Genomic DNA, 21,924 nt, shown 5'->3' on the forward strand with positions numbered 1-21,924 from the left:
TATGAATGCCTAGCCTTAGCTAGGCTTGTTTCTAGCCAGTTTTTCTTAGTTTAAATTATCCCGTCTATCTTTTGCCTCTGGGCTTATACCTTTTCTTTCTTCTGTATATCTTACTTTCATTCTTACTCCATGACTGAGTGGCTGGCCCCTAGTGTTCTCCTCTCTTTGTTCTCTTGCTCCTTGATCTCTCTTTTGCTTCTCTCATTTACCTCCTGTGTGTATAGTCTCCGCCTGGCAGCCCTGCCTATCCTTTCTCCTGCCTTTCTATTGGCTGTTCAGCTCTTCATTAGATCAGTCCTTTTTTTTTTTAGACAGATACAGTAACACAGCTTCAAAGAGTTAAAGAAATGCAACATAAAAGAATGCAACACATCTTTGCATCATTAAACAAATGTTCCACAGCATAAACAAATGCAGCACATCATAAAATAATAACGACAATAAATAACCACCACCCTAACAAGTAGGGTACTTATTTTTCTTGCTTTTTAGCTACCCTATATGTTGTACTCAAACCATTGTTTGGGGATTTCATATAAATAGAAGAGTTGTATGTGAATTCTTATGAAACAATGTCATTTTGTATTTCCTTTGTCTCAACACTGTGAACTGTTGTGGTTTCTTCATATGAGACTGATATGTCAGAGGCAGGATAGACAGATGGTTAGACAGCTGTCTACTACACAGCTGTGAGCATCTGACTACTTTCCAGCTTGAGTTTACAGAGAAAGTGCAACTACCAACGTATGTTTTGTTGTATGCTTCTTTGTTTTTGTTTGTTTATGGCTACTCATCCATTGATGGAGTTGCTGGGTCACCAGACTTGACAAGGTAATGCCAGATCATCTCCAAAACTAATTGTACCCTTTAAACTTCATTCCTTCTTACTGTCAAATGTTTAATTTCTATCAAGGTGCTAGGTATGTAATGGACTTTTGTTGTGGCTTAAATTTGAAACTGCATAGTTACTAATGGAGCTGAATAACTTTTTCACTTGTTCGCCAGCCATTTAGAGTTCCTACTTTATAAAGTATTATATTGTATTATCTTGTTTATTTGTGGTAGTAAAAGGAGTGTCCATTTTTAAGTAAATTTTCTATTCTTTAATTTGAAACTCATATTTGACTAGACTTCAAAGTATTTCTATGTGGTTGGAGTGCTTTCTTTCTCTTAGATATAGCTTAATTCTTTGTCTGCTCACAGGTACTTTTAAGAGTAAATAGACATATTTTATTCAACACAGGTACTTTTAAGGATAACTATACATATTTTACTCAATATTATAATTTTTCACATACGAGTTGGATGCCTGTAACCTAGCCTATTATTTCTATAAAAAGAAACCTGCAAATGTTCTAATCAAACTCTTCATCAATCTTTTGATGTTGACAGTTAGGTTCCCTAGCTGTTCCTACTGTTTAAGAAATCCCAGCAGTCTGTTCCCGCACATCTGTGCTCTACCCTTGGATAGACTGCCTTTGAAACTATCATCTTTAAAGAATAAAAACAAATGGCATTACTCTCATTTTAATAGGTTCTTGGGAGAGCTAATTAATGTATAGTATCATTTTTAGATGGAGACTTAGTTGTCTAGTCATTTTACTTTCAAGGTCCCATGCACTTCAAATAATAATAAAAATATTAGTACCATCTGTTCATATCAATAGTAAGGGTCCTAAGCATTAGGGATTTACAATCAAACTTGAAATATTTTAAAATTGAAGATGACATATCCTTAATCAATTAAATTCTGAATGATCTGATTCTTTTTCTTTACAAGAGAAGGCAAACACCCCAAAATAAAAAAAATGAGGCAATTTCATTAACTGAAAGTTCAATAGACTTTTGTTGTTATTAGAAGCCAGTGTGGGCAAAGGTCTGTATGCACTCATGCTCTGACTGCTTTTCTGGATTGGTAGAGAGGCAGCTTAACAATGCATGTTTTTTTTTTTAAATGCAGGGCATCATTGCATGTCCATATAACTCTAGCACACAGGAGGCAGAGGCAGGAAGAGAGTGAGTTCAAGGTGTACCTGGCTTAAGTAAGAAGATCCAGTCTGAAAGAAACAAGAAAAAGTACCATTGTAGTACATAGAGAAAATTCTAAAGTGATTCATTGAATTTCTTTACTCCTATAAGAATTTAACTTAAGGAAATTCAACTGAAGGTATAAAATACTTAGAATGGTGAAAAGAATCAAGGCAAAATATGACCTGGACAAAGATTAAACTGTTGCCGAATCCCTTAGAATCATGTGATTTGAGAAAGGAGTGTTTATCTTTAGTATTGATGAGGCCCTGGGTTTGCTCCCCAGAACCATAGAAACCACACATAGTACTGCATGTCTGTAATCTTAGCGCTTGGATGTAAAAGTTAGAGTTAGAAGGATCAGAAGTTTGATGTCACCGTCAGGTACCTAGGGAATTCAAGGCCAGCTTGGGCTGGAAACCCTGGACAGATAAGATTATTATTATTAATTATTATTATTATTGGCATAAGTTTTCTCAATATTTTATTATGTTTTTTAAAAAGAAAATAAAGTATTTTTTTATTTTACATACTAATCCCAGTTCTCACTCCCTCCCCTCCTCACATTCCCTTCCACCTACCCCTTCCCCAATCTCCATCCACTCCTTGCTTTGGGCAAGGTCCAAGGCCCTCCTTACTATATCTAGGCTGAGCAAGGTATCCATCCAAAGAGAATAGGTTCCAAAAATACTAGTACAAGCAGTAGGGATGAATCCTGGTGTCACTGCCAGAGGCCCCTCAGTCTGCCCCAGCCATACAACTGTCAACCACATTCAGGGGGACTAGTTTGGACCTGTGCTGTTTCCTTCCCAGTCCAGCTGGAGTTGGTGAGATCATATGAGCTCAGGTAAACTGTTTCAGTGGGTGAACCCTCCATGGTCTTGACCTCTTTGCTCATATTCTCATTCCTTGTACTCTTCACCTGGACTTTGGGAGCTCAGCCCAGTGCTTGCTGCAGGTCTTTGCCTCTGTTTCCATCGGTTGTTAGATGAAGGTTCTATGATGATATTTAAGATATTCATTAGTCTGACTACAGGGCAAGGTGAGTTCGGGCACCCTCTCCTTTATTGCTTAGGGTCTTATCTGGGGTCATCCTTGTAGATTCCTGAAAATTTCTCTAGTGCCAGGTTTCTTGCTAGCCCCATAATGGCTCCCTCAATCAAAATATCTCTTTCCTTGCTCTGATCTCTGTCCTTCATCTCGATGATCTCATTCCCTCAAGATCTCCTCCTCCCTTTCTCCCCTCATCTTCCCCTCACCTCCATGCTCCCAGTTTTGTCAGGAGAGCTTGTCTACTTTCTATAACCAGGAGGATCTATATGTTTTTCTTAGGGTTCACCTTGTTACTTATCTTCTCTAGGATCATGAACTATAGGCTCAATATCCCTTGCTTTACAGCTAGTATCCGCTTACAAGTGAGTACATACCATGTTCATCTTTTGGGGCCTGGGTTACTTCACTCAAGATGTTTTTTTCTAGTTCCATCCATTTGCATATGAATTTCAAGATGTCATTGTTTTTTACTGCTGAATAGTACTCTAATGTGTAAATGTGCCACATTTTCTATATCCATTCTTCAGTTGGGGGGCATCCAGGTTGTTTTCAGGTTCTAGATATTACAAATAATGCTGCTATGAACATAGTTGAATAAATGTCCTTGTAGTATGATTGAGCATCTTTTGGGTATATGCTCAAGAGTGGTATTACTGGGTCCTGAGGTAGGATAATTCTCAATTTTCTGAGAAACCGTCATACTGATTTCCAAAGTGGTTGTACAAGTTTGCATTCCCACCAGCAGTGGAGGTGTGTTCCTCTTACTCCATATCCTCTCCAGCATAAGCTATCATTGGTGTTTTTTATCTTAGCCATTCTGACTGGTGCAAGATGGTATCTCAGAGCTGTTTTGATTTGCAAAAAAGCTGAGATTATACAATGGAAAAAAGAAAGCATCTTCAGCAAATGGAGCTGGCATAACTGGATGTCAACATGTAGAAGAATGAAAATAGATCCTTATCTATCCCCATGTACAAAACTCAAGTCCAAATTGATTAAGAACCTCAATATAAACCCCACCACACTGAACCCGATAGAAGAGAAAGTGGGAAGTAGCCTTTAATGCATTGGCACAGGAGACCACTTCCTAAATATAACACCAGTAGCACAGACATAGAGAGCAACAATAAATAAATCGGACCTCCTGAAACTGAGAAGCTTCTGTAAAGCAAAGACACAGTCAGTAAGACAAAAAGCCAGCCTACTGAATGGGAAAAGATCTTCACCAACCCCACATTGGACAGAGGACTGATCTACAAAATATATAAAGAACTCAAGAAATTGGACATCAAAATTCTAAATAACCCAATTAAAGAATGGGGTACAGAACTAGACAGAGAATATTCAACAGAAGAATCTCAAATGGCTGAAAGACACTTAAGGAAATGTTTTCTCAATATTTTAACTAAGCAAACGACAGTGTTCCACATGTAAAAAGTGAGGTACAAAGCAATCCACTCTAGTTTTATAGCAGATAAGTACATGCAGATTTATGGAAGGCGGGAAACTGTGTGTATGTAAGTATCTGCAGGTCTTCTCTGACAGAGGAATGGAGGTTCCTCTATTTTCTAAATGTTCTAACTATTATCTAATCTAGCTTAATTTAATAGATTATTTCATTATTTCTCATTGTATATTTCTAAATGGATCTGGAACAATGTTCTTGGTGTCGGATTGTGGATTGGCTATCAAGAAACAAAGAAAATATTTTACGCTTTCTAGATGAGGGAGATAGTTATGTAGAATTTATCTATTTTTCCTTCCTACCTGGAAGGAAAATTGCAGTTGCTTTGACGTGTACCTTTCTGTAGTATATCATAGCATTTCTTGTTGCTAGCAAGAAGGAAAGTAAATTATCTACTATTCAAAATGTGATCCTGTAACCCATAGCTAGAGTTACTTAGCTGATTTCAACTTCCCACTGCATGGCAATATATGAGACCATTGTTTCTTCTGTGAGCTTTTCCTAAGTTACTGTTCCTTATTATTTTTAGCTTTACAGTTTATGTCCATTTCAGCAATTACAGCAACTTTTTCTCATATTGGGTCACATCTTGAGCACTCTAAGGAAAAGTAACACTTTAAATAGGGATTATTACCTACCTCAGGATTCCTACCCTCTTCTCTGTTCATAGAGGGGGAAAGGTCAGATTCGCTCCTGATGTTTACCAAGGACCTGTCCTAACCACTCCATTGCAATTTAAAAATAGGGTTTTTTTTTCCCATTACACTCCATGCTCTTAATTCTAAAGATTCAGATGTTATCATATGTGTTTTGTGATTCTGTAGCCACCTTTGGCCTCAAACTCAGGGCAGTCCCCTGTCTCAGCCTCGCAAGTACTGGTGTTACAGTTATATGCCACCAAGTTTGGTTTAGTCATTGGTTCTTATAGAAAGTCTTGGGTAAGTTCAAAACAAGAAACAAATAGAACACCAAGGTATAAATCCTCAGACTGAGTAGTTTCCATACAGCCTAACTCTTGCAGTACTGTGTGCCTAACAGCGTACTGTTCACTGTAGTGCTTTCGTGTAATAAAGTTGTCAGTTTTCAACAGTAAGGATATGCTAAGATTCTCTGACTGATAATAAAATGCTTGGTGTAGGGTATCAACGATGTAAGTGCTAAATTAATAACTTGTCCTTCATATACCAATTTTGTGATCCATGCTTTAGCAAGTGGTTTTGTATTCTGTTTTAAACCATGGGTAGAATTTTTGGAACAGTCATTGTCTTTTGACTTCTCCCATCTCCCCCCTTCCCCTCCTCTGCCAAGAAAACCTCTGCAATGTTTTTTTTTTACTTTATTATAGCATACTGCAGTACTTTATACATGAACTCATTTTAATGTGAAAACATTTTATGTACAACTGCAGAGAAACTACACAGATAGCTTACCCCCCCCCCAAATAAAGAAGGGCCATAATACCAAAGTTCACTGAGTTATTTGATAAACTTGAAAATCTTTTCTCTGTAGAAAATAGTAAACATGATAACATTTCCCAGTAAGCCCATTTAAACCAAATACAGCTGAATTGTACCATGTATTGTTTTCGATTCAGGAATCCAGAAGAAACCTTACCTTCATTTATTCAAAGAGCCATGTTTTACTTTCCTGCTATAAATGAAATTCCTATTAGCCTTCCTCCTTACTGTTCCATTTATGGCAGATTATTTTATCTATAGGTAATCCAAGTCCACAAGGGGTTTTAACCATTACTTCTCAAAGTGCATCCAGCCTGCCTTTCATCTGCTTGCTGTGCCATGAATTTCTAAATAGTAAAATGCTCACTGCTACCAAAGCATATTGTTTGTAATTTCAGATTGTGACTTTAAGTGATGATTTTTTTTTAAGTTGCAATTTTAAGCAATGCTTTGCGTTTTTTAAGTAGTGGACTGCACACTGCACTTTCAGGAGGTTTCAGGTTTGGGAGCTGCTGTGGACAGAATGTCCTATCAACAGTGCAGTGTTCAGTAGCTTTTCTTCCTATGCACAGAACCAACCACTCACATAAAAAAGCATTCTGGTGACACTTTTCAGGAAAGGATTTAGTTAAAAATATTTTTAATATTCTGTGAAGATATAAACTTTGAGTTTTAGAAGTTTTGTTTCGGACAATATAGGATTTTATTTGCTTTTTAAAAATATTAATTTGTATATTGGTGTGCCTAAGTGCCTGTGGAGGTCATAACAGGGTGACGGAACCCTGGAACCAGAGTTACAGGTGGTTATGAGCTACCATGTGGGTGCAGAAAACTGAACCTGGGTCCTCTGGAAGAGCACACAGTGGTCTTAAGTCCTGAGCCAACCTTCCAGTCCCTGGGTTTATTCTTAAATATTCATAATAGGTTTAGGGGGGAAAGAAAATAGTTCAAAGCAAGCAGAGTTACTGTTATTTGCTTATAAACGTTTATCACGTACCCCCAAGGCTGCAGACACACATTCCCGTTGCATTGCCAGGCACAGTGCCATCTCAAGAAATCGTCATCTGTGCTCATGGAACGTTTACATTTAGAAAAACTGTCTCAAACTAAAATCACACTCACCTATTTTTGAGTTTTTTTCAGTCCCATGTTGTTTCTAGTGTTAGTGAATTCAGATTTAGAAGAAAGATGTTACTGTCATACGAATATTCTAATTTGAACTACAGTAATTTAAACTTTTTTGGACTCTGACCAAAAACAAAACTTGTTTTTGAAATTTATAGAAGTAAAACTACATGGTAGCTTATATTTCTTATTTCCTGAATTATAGAGAATATATGTGTGAATATATATGTACACTAAAGTACATATATATAACATGTACATGCTGCAATATTTTCTTCTGTATATTTTGATATTTACATAACTTACCTGGAGGACTTTAGCAGAGTACAGTTTTGTGGAATAGGAGACCTGCATCCTGTAGTTATTATCCTATTATACATATTCTATATTACTCTACCATAGTTATCCAAAAGTGCATATATATTTTATGTTACTCTGTAATGAGCCAAACATTTGTTTTTGATATGTGCTAAAAGTGAAATGGTAGCCAACCTGAAATCAAATTATCAAATTCAGATATTCCCTTCTACTGGCATATTCCATGTGGCCTGTCTGGGACTGGTGTTCTTTGAAACATCCCTCTGTCTTAGCCGCCACACCTTTAAATGTCAGCAGCAACAGCATCTCTCAGGTTGCTTATGCGGATCACAGAGTCTGTGTACCAAGTATCATCACAAAACTTCTAAATAAATGGTACCTGTTACCATTGAGTTGGATAAATAAATTATGGTACTTTAATGACCTTTGGACTGAATAATAAGAATTTTTGGTTTTTCCAATCTATTCAGCATCAGTTATCAAGTTAACATACCATATTGTTTTACTAATAGTAGCTATGTCTTCCCCTCATAGATCTGACAGTGATTGGACATTCCTCTCCAGCGCAGGCTCCATTCACTTATATTAACCATTTAGTATTTCTGTTCTAACTTAGAAAATGACTTTGCTGTAACTGCTCATATCCAACTTGATACGTTAGTGTACTCTGAAAGACCCCAGGGCCCAATACATGAGTCCAGCATACAGTGCACATCAGAGCTTCTCTGGGAGCAAATATGGTGTTCGTGCATAAGACATGTCTGCTTTCTGCTGCTTCGATGTGTGGTCTCCATGATTACAGTAATTCAACATGATAGGGGTCTAAGGAAATATCAACAGCCTAGATGTTTTTGGACCTTTAAGTTACAAATATACTTTTATAAATAATTTGTACTCTATTCACAGATAAGGGAGCATGAATTCTAACTGAATTTTCATGTTTACCTCAGGGTGCCCACATAATCGTAAAAACTTTATCAGCCTCAAAACCTACTGTCCTCCGAATTCTTACTAGACAGTTGAGTTCAAATCCAGGTGGTATTTTATGATTCAACTTTGCAAAACAAATAGCTCAACTTATTTATTCTCAGTCTGTAAATTTAACAGTACTATTTATGTAAGTTCCTAATTATGGATCTTGGCATATGGGATTAAAATCTGTAATTTTCAATATAGTTATTGCTGTGGCAGAGAAATTTTGTTTAGGTTTGTTTATAACATACTGAAAATCTTTTCAGCCTATAAGTAGATTTTTCATCCATTCTAAAGGCTATTTATTTATTTCTTGATCTAGTAGTGGTAATTCTAATAAATGTGTTTCTCCCTGTTTATCAAATATATATATTACTATCATGTTAATACTGTAAATATTGAGGGACAAAGGGAGGGATCAAAGAGGCTCATTTGCTAGCAGATTGGGACCACAGACACTACCACCTCATGCTAGCAGGAGAATTAAGCTTTAGCCTTTGATGGGTAGAATGGGTATGGTTTTAAATGAAGTCGAAGCTTGTTCTAAGGGATTCTTTCTTTCTTTGTGCTACATGTAGACATATTATTCCGTCCTTTTTGTTCTTAGAAATACCTTAGGAGCTAACTGGATAGGCATTTGTTTGTAGAATATTTGAAAATTTAACATGGTTGTAAGACAACTCTTTGCCTTTTTTAAAAAAATCAAATTAGGATTAGAAGTGAATACAGGAATTTTCTGCTTGTACTCTGTGTTTCTGAAACATGAAGTAGAAAGTGTTGTTCCTCGATCTCAAGGTCACAATTTTGTTGCCTTGTCATAGTACTGATTCACAAGGTTAACTTAGTGTAGGAAACACCATACAAGTGTGTAGGAGAGCAGGAAGACACAATTGGACTTTGTAAGTTTAGTGTGTTTAAATCTATAATGTTGACAACAGTGTCCATGTCATAAGATTATATATGCTATTCTACTTAGTCCTCTTCATAAAGTTATACCTTATACCTGTATTGGGTATAATCATATAAACACCTATTGTGTTAGGTGCTTCATATTCTCTCCCAGATGGGAGAGGATATTTTATTAAGCATATTTATATTTATCTTTACTAAAGCCAGGTACAAGAGGCTCATTGTATGAAAAGGCACAAGACATGGGGTCTGTGCCTCTTCAAGGGAGTTATCCAGTAGGAAGAGCATACACATACACATCAAAAAGTACCAAGGCTACCTGTGTAAAATTTTAATGGGAATGTTTGAGTTCCAAGATCTTGTGGTTCAGAAATGCCACAGTAGATGCTTCAGGATGGGGACAGGTCTTATCAAAGACTCCCAGGAGAAACTTGGTCTGCACTAGGCATTTTGTCAATATTTATACAACACAGGTTCTCTGAAATGACACACCAAATGGTTTGTGTTTGTAGAAAGACATATGATTGGAAAAAATAAAGAGGCCAGACTGTGAGCCATATTGTGCTTATACTGTACAAATTGGAGAAGCCCCCTAAACTTTTTAATTAGGACAGGAGTGGATGTTTTGCCAGTGTAGAGATTGGTTGGAATGAAAAGTGAAAAGGCGAAGAAGAATAGGACAACTCAGGAAAAATCACTGCAGTGGTTAAAGAGAGGACAGGAGAGAGACAGTTGGCATAGTCTATCAGAATAAAATCAGAGCCTAGGCTATGAGACTGCATCTCCAAAACAGTAACAACAAGTAATAGGGAGGATATGAGAAATGACTAAAATTTGCAAAATCTCTGCATTAATTTGTGGGCTACTAAGCATAATAAGCAAACTCAGATCTCTAAGAATCAAATAAGAAAGCTGAATGTGGTGGAATACACTTATATTCTCATCACTAAAAAGGAAGCCGGGGTAGCATTGCAAGTTCATGCAAAGTGTTAGTTGCAAGATAATATTATTGATATGATTTCACAGACATGTACTGTTAGCTGCTTCAAATTATTTTACAGAATAAAAATAGTGAAACCAAGCTACCATCCTATTTCAAGTAGAAATACAAACACTTCAAAGATGTGAAGGTATATATTCGAAGCTAGCAATCATTTACTATTGCCTCCATCATACTCTTGCCATCAGGGAAGATGTCATGCTCAAGATTCTGTATGAAACCATTTACAGTTCAGATCCTAGTAAACCATTAATTATCCTGTGTGTTCCTAATAGTGAGGAAACATCAAACAGAAAGAAAAGAAAATCTTCATTCTAGAAATAACCATGTTATGGAAACTTCCCTTTCCAATCTTCTTCCTTACCAATCTTGATCTTAATGTACTATTTAAAACATTGTTCTTCCTTAAAACTTTCCTTACTGCAAATTAAGCTAACAGAACTGAGAACATAACCCGAGAAAGAAAGTGTGTGGAGTTTACAAGATTTGTAATATTTTCTCCTCCATGCAAGATGACATAGGTGCTAAAAGCTAAATTACTTAGCATAATGGCAAGGACTCGGAATTGACTCTTCATGAGGAAGAAATTCATTGTTTTTCTGTGAAGTAGATTAGACTTTGACCATTTATTCTCAAATAAACATACAGGACCCCAGAAGTCATTTACAGATCAAAGTGTATCCTTTACTACTCAGAACCTCTTGGGAAATGTGTCCTGCTTGTTTGGTGTATATTAGCTGAGACTTAGCTAAGACCATGGCGAGAACTGACAAACTTGTGTCAAAGTCAGAGAGGATCTCTCCACGTTCACCCATCCCCACTGATAATCCTTGTGGCCTATGATTGTACACACGTTTGCTACTCTATCTTCTGACTTGCGTAAGTGGGTGTAAATTATGATAAATGAACATAATATATATAATATACAATAATATATCACAGATGATTTCATTCTACATTAACCTATAATTTCTTAGCTTAAACTGAAAGATTAGGAGTGAAAATTGGATCTCATTTTACTTTTAATCATGGATATAAGTCATTTGGTTTTCAGAATCCTTACCAAATAACTTTCTGATCCATGCAGACAGTGAGAAATTAAATATTTTCAAAAGAAACACTGATTCCCCCCTACCTTATCAAAACCTTACAGAAAGTTTTATATATATATATATATATATAAAGTGGAAGCCTTCCTCCATAAATGCAAAGCAAACAGTAAATAACCAGCTATTCTTGTCTTGCTAAATAAGATAAAATGTGTCCTACTGAAATCATAGAACAGAAGTATGGTGAAAATCTTCCCCTGGAGTACTTTATATTTGGTTTGAGAGCTATTACATAGCATATTACTAAACAATCAGTAAGCTTTTAGCTAAAGCAAAGATAAACTCAGAAAATACGGTCTCCTGGTGTGTGCACCTGAATCTTTACATTTTTCTTAGTGAACAAAGATAAGAAAAGTACAGGTGACTTTAATGTGTAAAATCCACCTTTCACTGCTAACCCTAGAGGAAAAAATTAAATTACCTACTCAAGCTAATTCTATCGTTGATAACAAGGCCTGCATAGTCTCTGGCTTCAGCTCCATTTTGCACCACTGTTTGGACTTGTCTGAACTAAAAGACTGCAGAGGCTACCTCAATAAAGCAATCATTTTTTTAAAAAAAAAAATTTACTAATGTTTTGAAAATTTCATTTATGACTACTGTATTTGTAAATTTTCCTTATCCCTCCATCCCACCATGTCTGCCCTCTGCCCCTCTCAAATTCATGGCCTGTTTTTCTTCAGTTAATATTGAGGTGTGTGTGCTTGCTTGTACTTGCACACATTCACACACACATATGGAAAACTATAACCTGAGTGCATTACTGTCACTCAGATGTGTAATTTTTAGGGCTGACTACTTGGTATTAGCTGATTAGAGGGCACATCACTGAGAAAGACTGACTCTCTTTGAGCAGTCATAGCCTATGGCTTTTTCGTCTAGGGGTTGGACCCTGTGAGACACTCTGCTTCCAAGTCGGCATGTCAACTGTCCTTGTCATTGTTTGAGTCTTATTTAGGAAACCATATCCTTGAGACTCTTCTGTCCCTATGGAAGACACTGTCACATAGTAGATACTGTGTCCTCTGGAAGTTACAATTTTCCGCTTCACTCTCCCAAGATATTGTGAGTCTTAGTTGTAGGGATTGTGTTCTAGATTCATCAATCAAAAATAAGCACCACACACTTTAAAAATGTTTCTGGCTCTTGTTAGATTTTATTTATTTATTCATACCAACTTATGTGCTATAAGCTTTTGGCAAAGCTTCTTCCACCTCAGCACTGCTGACATCTGAAGCTAGGCGATTCTGTTAGTGAGGGCTATCTTATGCACTGGAGGGTATTTTTCACATCTTGGGCCTTTATCTCTTAGCTTTCCCCCATTTATGAGAAATAAAAATGTCTTCAGCCATTGCCAGATGTCCCCTAGGAACAAAACTGTCCCCTTACTGAGAAGCGCCTTGTGGCATTTGAACAGCACTGAAGAGAACGCACCACTCCATTAGCACTTGTTAAAAATTAAACCAGAGCGGCAGCTGTGCTTCCAAGATTTTCCCATGGTAGTTAACGCTTGCTTTCTGAGGTGGATATCTCGCGTTGCATTGAAAAAATATTGATTAAATTAACTTGAAGGCTAAGCCAACCATAACACTTGAGTTTGTAAAAGTTTAACATTCTTATACTTTAGAGAAAGCCTCAAGTTTAGTATATACCATTTCCTTTTGCTTAGTTCATTAATATCCCATTTCAAAACAGAACAATTGAAAATTTAAAGATACTAAATTATTACCAAACTATTGTATTATCACCCATGTTCTCCATGAAAGCAGTTCTCACAGTGCATTCTAAGGACCCATAGAAGCCCCAAGACCTCTCAGAATGATGATACCCACACTGATGAACTTAACAGATGTTAATCATTGTTTTCACCACCACCTCATAATTAAGAGGTCAAGTCCACTGAACATCCTTGAGAAAGCAAAGAAATGGTTAATTCTGTAAATATCAACACATGTATGTTTTTAATATGTGACAAAATAAAGATAACTTATGTAGGTGGATATTTTTGCCTCCCAATCACTCCCCAAACAACCACACAGAGACTTAACTATTGATTATAAATGTTTGGCCAATATCTTAGTCCTGGTTTTTTTTTTAGCTAGCTCTTATAACTTAAATTAACCCATTCTATTAATCTGTGTGCTGCCCCAAGGCTCGTTTACCTCACCTATGAACTTCTATGTCTGGCTCAGGACTCTCAGACTCTACCCTTCTTCCTAGCATCCTCCTAGTCTGTCTCTCCTACCCAGTCTCTCCCTGCTCACCAATAGGCCAGCCAGCTTTTATTAACTGATGAGAGCAATACTTATTTATAGTATACAAAGATTGTTCCACGGTATACTTGTGCTATTAGCATTTGATAATATCCATAAGAAAAGTCATGTGAAATATACAGTTACTACAGTATAACTAAAATTTCTGTGATATCTTTTTATTAGACGATTTCAGTTATTTTCCTTGGGGATCTAGCATTTTTTTGAGCCCCTAGCCTTTTAACAATATCATAGCAAATAATACTTGTAGCTGTGTTCTTCTGTTTCTTATAAAGACGGTCACAGTAGCGCAGTCAGTGCCCTCTGTGTGATAGAAGCTGATTCCCTACACTGATGTCTATGGTATGCCACTTTCCATGTACTCAGTTCTTACCTGATGTACTTCAGATGATTCCCCGAAGCCTGACTTGGGTTCTAGATTCTTCACTCATTTAGTTTTAACTCTGTTTCCCATCTATAAATCATATTTGAGTAGTCTAAACATGTTTTTCATGTATTCCAATTTTGTGTGATAATTTGGAGACTACTGTTCTAGATTTTTGACTTATTTTCCTTAAGAAAATAATGAACATGTATGCTTTAATTCTTTGCTGCAAGGATGAACTATACACTAGACTTCTAAAGTGTTACTTTGGTTTCAAAATATATTCATGAGTGATACTTCTTAGCTTAAAGACGAGAAAACTAAAACTCAGAGCAGTTGACACTTTCCAAAAGCTACGCAGGTAGTCAGGTGGACTGCTGAGATCTGAAACAAGTCAGTGTCCTCCATGAGCAGCCCTGTGCCACTGTGTGCATGACCTCACCTGGAGATGCTGGCATCTTAGCACAAGGTTATTCAGAGGTTAAATGAGAGTCTCCTCATGGCAGTAAGTCATAATGTAGTACAAAATATTGTTTAAAATTCAAATATATACATATATTTTATACTTATGTGAACACCATATGTAAAACTGATAAAGGAAACTTTATAGACTTGACCTTAAAAATCTTTAAACAATGTGCTCATTTTCCATAAACTAAATATACAAGCAACTTGCTGCTTCCTAAAAATAGATGTCAGTTGAGAAGAGATTGACCGAGCAGGAATAGGAGCATCTTCAGAACAGAAGCTAAGGAGTTTTGCTCCCCTAGCAAATTACTACACTCTGTGTCATCTCAGGACCTTCCTACTTCAGTGTAGAACCCTGGCCCAAAGCAGCTGCTTTACCTTACATGTCTCCAGTAACCAGAGGGTGTGCCCAATCACATCAGTTATCTCAGGAGATTCTCTCCTATTAGAGGCTCTCAGTATGCAGTCAGTTCACTTGCCCAAATCTAGCAAGGAATCAATACCTTGTGATATGGAGCAAACAGAAAGTCTATTGACAGTGCTCAGAGAACAGTGTGGAACCTAGAGCCTGTTCCCAGAGCTGAGTGGTGGGTCTGCTGCCCTATTGATTAAGCCACTAGATAAACAGACACTTGGCAAAATGTAGGGAACTTCATTTGAGGATTAAATTTAGGGTGAACCTTGGGCTTAATGACTGACTTACTAGAATTTATAACACATTTTTGTTTGTTTGTTTGTTTGTTTGTTCCTTGGGACAGGGTCTCATAGGGTTTCCCAGAACTGGCAGGTCACACACTGGTCTCAAGTTTGTAGCAGTCTTTCTGTTCCATTCTCTGAGTTTCAGAATTAGAGGGACAAGTAACAACTCCCAGCTACAGTTACTATTTTTTAGTTTTTATTCCTAAGTAAATTTAGCAACAGAAAGACATTCCTTGTTGTTTCTAATAGATCACAGTAAAGAAACTGCTTCAGTTGTCAATGCGTTAATCATTTTTTGCATGTGAAATGTAGCACTGTCCTGGGCAGAAATAAAAGCGTGTATGGAGGATGGAGAGACATCGAGACCCACTCTGGTTTACTCCTGCGCCCCATCTTTTGGGGAATAGAGTGAGCACAGTTCAGAGAGAGAGAAAGTGTGTGTGTGTGTGTGTGTGTGTGTGTGTGTGTGTGTGTGTGTACTGTCGTATGTAAGTGATAAACAACATACTTCAACATGAAGTGTTGTTCCACACCCAACAAGCTGACACTATTTGTGTTTGGAAAGCCTGTTGAGAGTACTTAAGAAGGTAAGGAATAGGCAGTGTCATCTGAAGCAGGAGACTAGAATTTTTTTTATCTAGCTACATACATACATACACACACACACACAAACATATAATAAGTGCTACACCGTACACAGTCTGTGGTGGTAAGAATTTGGCACAGTGGCAGGGGAGGCCTGGTCATAGCGTCAGACTCGCTCACACTTGGCACTGTTTGCCTTGGGGCATTCTGTTGTGTGAGAGCAGGATGGTTGTTCTCTGAGTTGAAAACTAGAGTTTTTCCAATACGTACAGTAATGTTTCTGGAATAATCTTTTCCTAGTCATAGGAAACTATTGTTTCAGCTCGGATCAATTTATTAGCTGATATGTAATTTTTTTTCTATACTAGAGAATGCTAATGATTCTTAATTAATGTAAGATCACAAAATTAAGAGGAAAAAAGACTGATGTTCTAAGCAATTAAAGGGATAGAATTTGGGGGTGTGGTAGAAATATTCTTTCTTGATTTTAATGGTAATTACAGGTCTAATCCATTTTTTAAAAAAATCTTGCTAATTGCACACTTAGAAAATAATGCATATTATTACATTTAAATAGTAATTATATTCTTAGTGAACTACATAGCTGTTGCACTTCATATTTTATTTTTATTTTATTACTGTTGTATTTTTTGTTATACATGCATGGGAATATGCAGGTATGTAGAGACCAGAGCAGTTCATAGGGTTTGTGTCGTCTGTCGCTTGCCACATTTCTGACTTGAGACAGAGTCTCTCATTGACTGGGAACCTGGCTGTTTCAGTTAGACTGGCTGTCTGGGGAGCCCTTCATACTCACCTGTTTCTGTACCCCAATGCTGGATTATAGGCATGCACAGTTATGCCCTGCTTTGTATGAAGGTGGTAGGGATTTGAAGTCAGGTCCTCATGTCTGCTGGACAAGTGATCTTAACCCCTTAGCAGTCTTGCCAATTTCTGCATTTCATATTTTATGTAGAAAAATAATATATGTTTAAATATATTTAAATATGGCATTCTGATGCCTGTTAGTACTTAAAAGACAATTCTGTGTGAACTTACTAACGTGGAATAAAAAGGTAAAAGAAATATATGCTGATATTCCTTTCATAGTGGTGACAATCATAACATTGTTTCTCCTCTTCCTTTAGCCCTGGAATGAGGCCAGATGTAAGCTCTCCTCCATCTAGTTCCTCAACAGCAGCGGGACCACCTCCCAAGCTCTGCCTGGTGTGTTCTGATGAAGCTTCAGGATGTCATTATGGCGTGTTAACATGTGGGAGCTGTAAAGTCTTCTTCAAAAGAGCAGTGGAAGGTAGTGTGTGTTTTGAAGAGTTTCATTTTTGCTCTATTTTTTTTCTATTTCTCACAGTAAATGTTGGACTGTCCATTGTATGCATAGTCCACCAGGGCTAGACATCAGCTTAGGACCAAGCATGGTGCCTCTTATGTCCTCCATTGGGAAGGGGAAGGGAAAGGAGGAAGGGGCAGAAATAGAATAAACTAAAGATAATTCAGTCTGAGAGAGAACTGTAGAAGACACTGTGAGGAATAGTGCTATATGAACTGACAGTCTGCTGAGTCTGAACAGAGATCAGTGGATTTCCATTCCCCATAAGCAACTTGGTTTCAAAGCTGCCAGCTCTACCAGTCAGACAAAAATGAGTGACACCGGGAAATGGGAGGTCTCTGCTGATAATAAGAGGTCATGCTAAGTACTACAAATACCATTAAGACTTGATCTGCCTTCAGGGAGGTCACAGTCCACTTAATAAAGGCTGAATTGACAATTCCAGAGATTACCATACAGAGGTAGTCTAGAGCAGCGATGTTTTAAAGAGGGTGACTGCACTGTAAAACGATACAGGATGACCTTGTGCTGCTGGGTGCACACCCCAGAGGGAAAGATTAGTATTAGAGATAGTTTATATACCATTCCTAAACTTAATGGAATTAAACCAGAAAATAAAACTAAATTTACCTCTGAAATGTAATATCACTACAGTCCACTGTTCTTAATTCTTATTTAAAATTAACTCTTTCACTTATTTTTAGGTAAAAAATAGTATTAGCTGCATTATTTTTTTTTTAGTAAATTTTATTAAATTATAAAAGTTTCCATTTCCACCCCCCCTCCCAACACCCTCCCACTCCCCCCCTCCCCCCCTCCTTCCCCTCCGTCCCCCAGGGCAGTCAGGGTTTCCTGCCCTGTGGGAAGCTCCAGCTCCCTCCCCCTCCCTCCAGGTCCAGGAAGGCGAGCGTCCAAACAGACTGGATCCCCAAAATCCAGCATTTCAGCAGAGTATGGTGGCTAGACTCCATGATTAGTAGGAAAACCTTTAAATGTGTAATGTTAATGAGTATATCAGTTGGCTCTCTTCCCTCTTTTATTTGAATTTTAGTGTTCTCAAATGCACTTGCCAGCTCTAAAATTCTATACACTTTGGTGCTCTAACTCAGATCCTTATCTAGACTTGTAAAATCCCTATACATAGTTTGTAGCATTTCTTCGTTAAAGGACAGGTATATTATATATTTAGCATCACATTTTAACACATACTAGAAATTATACTTAGCCCCCATATTGGTATTATAAATACACAAATATAAATCTGAGTAAGTTTTAAGCATTTATTATTTATATAACATGTATTAAGATGCATCGAGAGTAAATATTTTCTTTCTTTTTGATTTTTCAAGACAGGGTTTCTCTATAACAGCACTGACCTATCCTGGAACTAGTGTAGATTAGGCTGGCCTTGAACTCACAGAGATTTTTCTGCTTCTGCCTCCGGAGTACTGGAATTAAAGTGTGTGCCACCACCGCCGGGCACGATGTTTTGTTTTGTAATTTAAGATCCTAGGAGTTCTCCATTCCCTTCTATGCTCCTCTGCCCTGCCAGTCCCTTTTTTATGTCATTTTACCCACAGTATCTAAATTTATTGTTAACATAAGGTAGACAGTTATCAATGACTTCATTTCCCACATGTGAAGTACACACACCAAATCAGTTACGGCTCTGTGAGCACTTAGATCCAATATATTAGGATCTGTGTCTGACAGAGGAGCAGTCAGGTTTGAAGAGGTGAAGTGGCAAAGCTGGGATTCCAACAGTGGTCTCCAAGTAAGGTGTTTGTCTCAGAACACTGACTCTCAAAGACATATGACAAGCCCCTGACAACAGCCAGTTTATAATATAGGTGGATGCTGAAATAAAAATAATTACAAGAGATTTAACTAATTGCTGCCATGCACTCAGTAACTTCTGGTGTGTTGAACACGACATATGCATAATTACCTTTGAGATTTACAAACTTTCTAACACTTCATCAAAGACCATTAACCAAAAGGTAAATGTTTTCAAGAATAGGGTTTTTGTATTTTTTTATTTTTTTGGGGGGGGACACCCCAATGTACCATACTGCTACTGAGAAGAGCTCTAGAAGTTTATACTGATCAGATTGCATTATATTTAATCCCAGAACAGTTTGTAGTCTGCATATTTTACATGACCTTTGTTGTGTTCCTATTTCCATACCAGTGTGATCTATGAAATATTTTATTGGTCACAGAAGCCAGCTTAGTGTGATTTGGGAAGGGAATACATTACTGTGTATCAGGGGACAGAAACATCAGGTATCTTTTAGTCTGACTACTACTCCTACCATTAACGGCAAGCCACAGACACATGTTAAAAGGAAATTTCAACCAAAAGTGCCAGTAACAGCAGTATTGAGAGGTTTCAGATGATCTCAAGGCTCTTCACTTGACATTGAAAAGTTAAAAGGAAATTTACCAGGTAGTAGGAAACAGGAACTCCAGATACCTGTCTTAAAAAGATGGTTGTTAAATTACCATTAGTAGTGCATGCTCATTCCTTGTGAGCTATTGAACACCAGCTCCAGTCCCTTGTTTTATAATAAGGAAAGAATCGACCAGTTGAACATCATACTTTTATTATGATAACCTGAGCCTATGGTGAAGAGTCACATTACACTATACTCTGGACAGAGAAATCAATATCAGCAGAATATGCATAGCTGAACCTTTTAGCTGATAGAAAACAAACATTGGCTCTCTTCTACTCTAGAAGGAATTTCTCCTGTAACTGCAGGATACTAGTGTGGGGAGATTCTGCAAGACAGTAATGTGGAGATGTTCTTAAGGGGTGAAATTTTACTGCTTTAGCTGTGCATGCAAACTGTGCGTTTTTTTTCCTTTTGCTGCATGATGGGATTTTAAAGAAAGATTTAGTTTTATTTTATGCATATGAATATTTGCCTGCATGAACACTATGTGCATGCCTGGTACCTGCTGAGGCCAGAAGGCATCCGATTACCAGGAACTGGAGTTAGACAGTTGTGAGCTGTTCCCAAGTGGATGCTGGGAACTGAACTCAGGTCCTGTGCCAGAGCAGCAAGTGCTCTTAACTGCTGAGCCATCTCTTCAGCTCCATATGATAGGATTTTATTGGGTTAGTTCTTCCATTTTGTGTCAGGAAGCTGACATAATACAGAAAGGATGTCAGAGCACAGATATTTGGCATGGGAGCGTAGTCCTGAAATAAAGCGAGACGTGTGGCCATTAGTCAGCTCTGTAGCCTCATCTTCCCAAAACTTAACTGATACAGTTAGCTATGTACTCCAAACTCGTATTTAAAAGAGCATCATGATTTATCATATCAGGACAACTAAATACTTTTTAATCCAAGTTTTAAGTTGCCTAGTCATTAAAGAAAAAGAAGCCTCTTATTAGAAACCAGGACTAGATATATTCAGCCTGGTGAGCTGATCATTGTATTTCTTTAAATATGAAGAGAAATGTCCTTCCTTTCTCAACGTCTTGCCATCCTATCTAGCATAAGTAACATGGAATGTCAGTTATTGATATATCTATGTGAACAATCAGGTCTATGTAGGAAATTTCTACCTCTCCCCGCTTTCAGGCAAATGGATCTTTCAGTTGTCTTGTCAGAGCTAAAAGAGAACAAGGAGAAGGTGAACATGGGAGACAGAACATGTTTGGTCTTTCCCTTTTTAATGTTCTTTGAAATTTTTTCACAGGAGAGAATGACAGTTCTTCAATACTGGGTACCAGAAAATTTATATGCTAGTACTATTTCAGTCAGCATTTGAGGCCACAAATGACTCCAAATATCCTTATATTCTAAAAGCATATTAATCTTTGTGAGTTTTCTTAGTTTGTGATTTATGTAACCAGTTGTTGGCAATTTGTAACATTTCACTTCATTTAAAATTGAGAAGGAAGCCAGGCGGTGGTGTAGCTGTCTTTAATCCTAGCACTTAGGAGGCAAAGGCAGGTAGATATCTGTGAGTTTGTAGTCAGACTGGTTTACAGAGTGAGTTCCAGAACAGGCTCCTGAGCTACACAGAAAAACCCTGTCTCAAAAAAAAAAAAAAAAAATTAGGAAGAAGACATTTTACTGACATGTGAAGGTATAATGTTTACTATTGAATTAAATTCATGTTTTCATAGGCATTCCCAAATATTTTTAAGCCTGCTTTCTCTTTAGTCACGTCAACAATATGTCAGAAATAGTAATAAAACAGTCACAGACATTGCAGACGCCATCTGTAACTGTGAAAAGAACTATATAAGCAGCTTTTAAAGTGCTGACTTTTGGCACAAGGCTTACAGAATACAGTTCTGTCTCTTAAAGTATATTTACAATTTGTACACATCTACATATGAAATACCTCAGTAAGGCTTATTTTAATTAACTCTGAAATTTGTTGAACAAATTAACATTGTATTTCATGTAGACAAACACACTTCCTACTTCAGTGCCTTCCTTAGTCAGTGACTTTGTATCTTGATCACATTCTGTTCAAAATAAAAACAGAGACTAGGCTCTTGATAAAAAAATATCCTTACAGATCTGTGGAATTTTAACGATGCCCCTTTTATCTCTTTTAGGACAGCACAATTATCTTTGTGCTGGAAGAAATGATTGTATCATTGATAAAATTCGAAGAAAAAATTGCCCAGCATGCCGCTATCGAAAATGTCTTCAGGCTGGAATGAACCTTGAAGGTAATGGAGATACCTAAAAGGAACTGTCTAGCTACCACGTGAAAACT

The 21,924-nt window shown here is 37.3% G+C and overlaps 1 protein-coding gene across 5 annotated transcripts in view; it reads left to right on the forward strand.

Moving 5' to 3' along the window:
• The window catches only part of Nr3c1 (nuclear receptor subfamily 3 group C member 1), a 123,587-nt gene that overhangs the window by 84,105 nt on the left and 17,558 nt on the right, over window positions 1-21,924 (forward strand). For 4 of the 5 annotated variants that reach the window (XM_085699927.2, XM_087896083.1, XM_085699926.2 and 1 more), the window contains exons 3-4: window positions 16,974-17,140; window positions 21,761-21,877. In XM_085699927.2, the coding sequence (XP_085556053.2) occupies window positions 16,974-17,140; window positions 21,761-21,877 (284 nt within the window). The remainder of the gene's footprint in view (window positions 1-16,973; window positions 17,141-21,760; window positions 21,878-21,924) is intronic. The other variant, XM_087896084.1, reaches the window with a different exon arrangement.

This window comes from Myodes glareolus, chromosome 13 (assembly GCF_982192425.1).
Source record: "Myodes glareolus chromosome 13, mMyoGla1.1, whole genome shotgun sequence".
NCBI classification, from domain to species: domain Eukaryota; kingdom Metazoa; phylum Chordata; class Mammalia; order Rodentia; family Cricetidae; genus Myodes; species Myodes glareolus.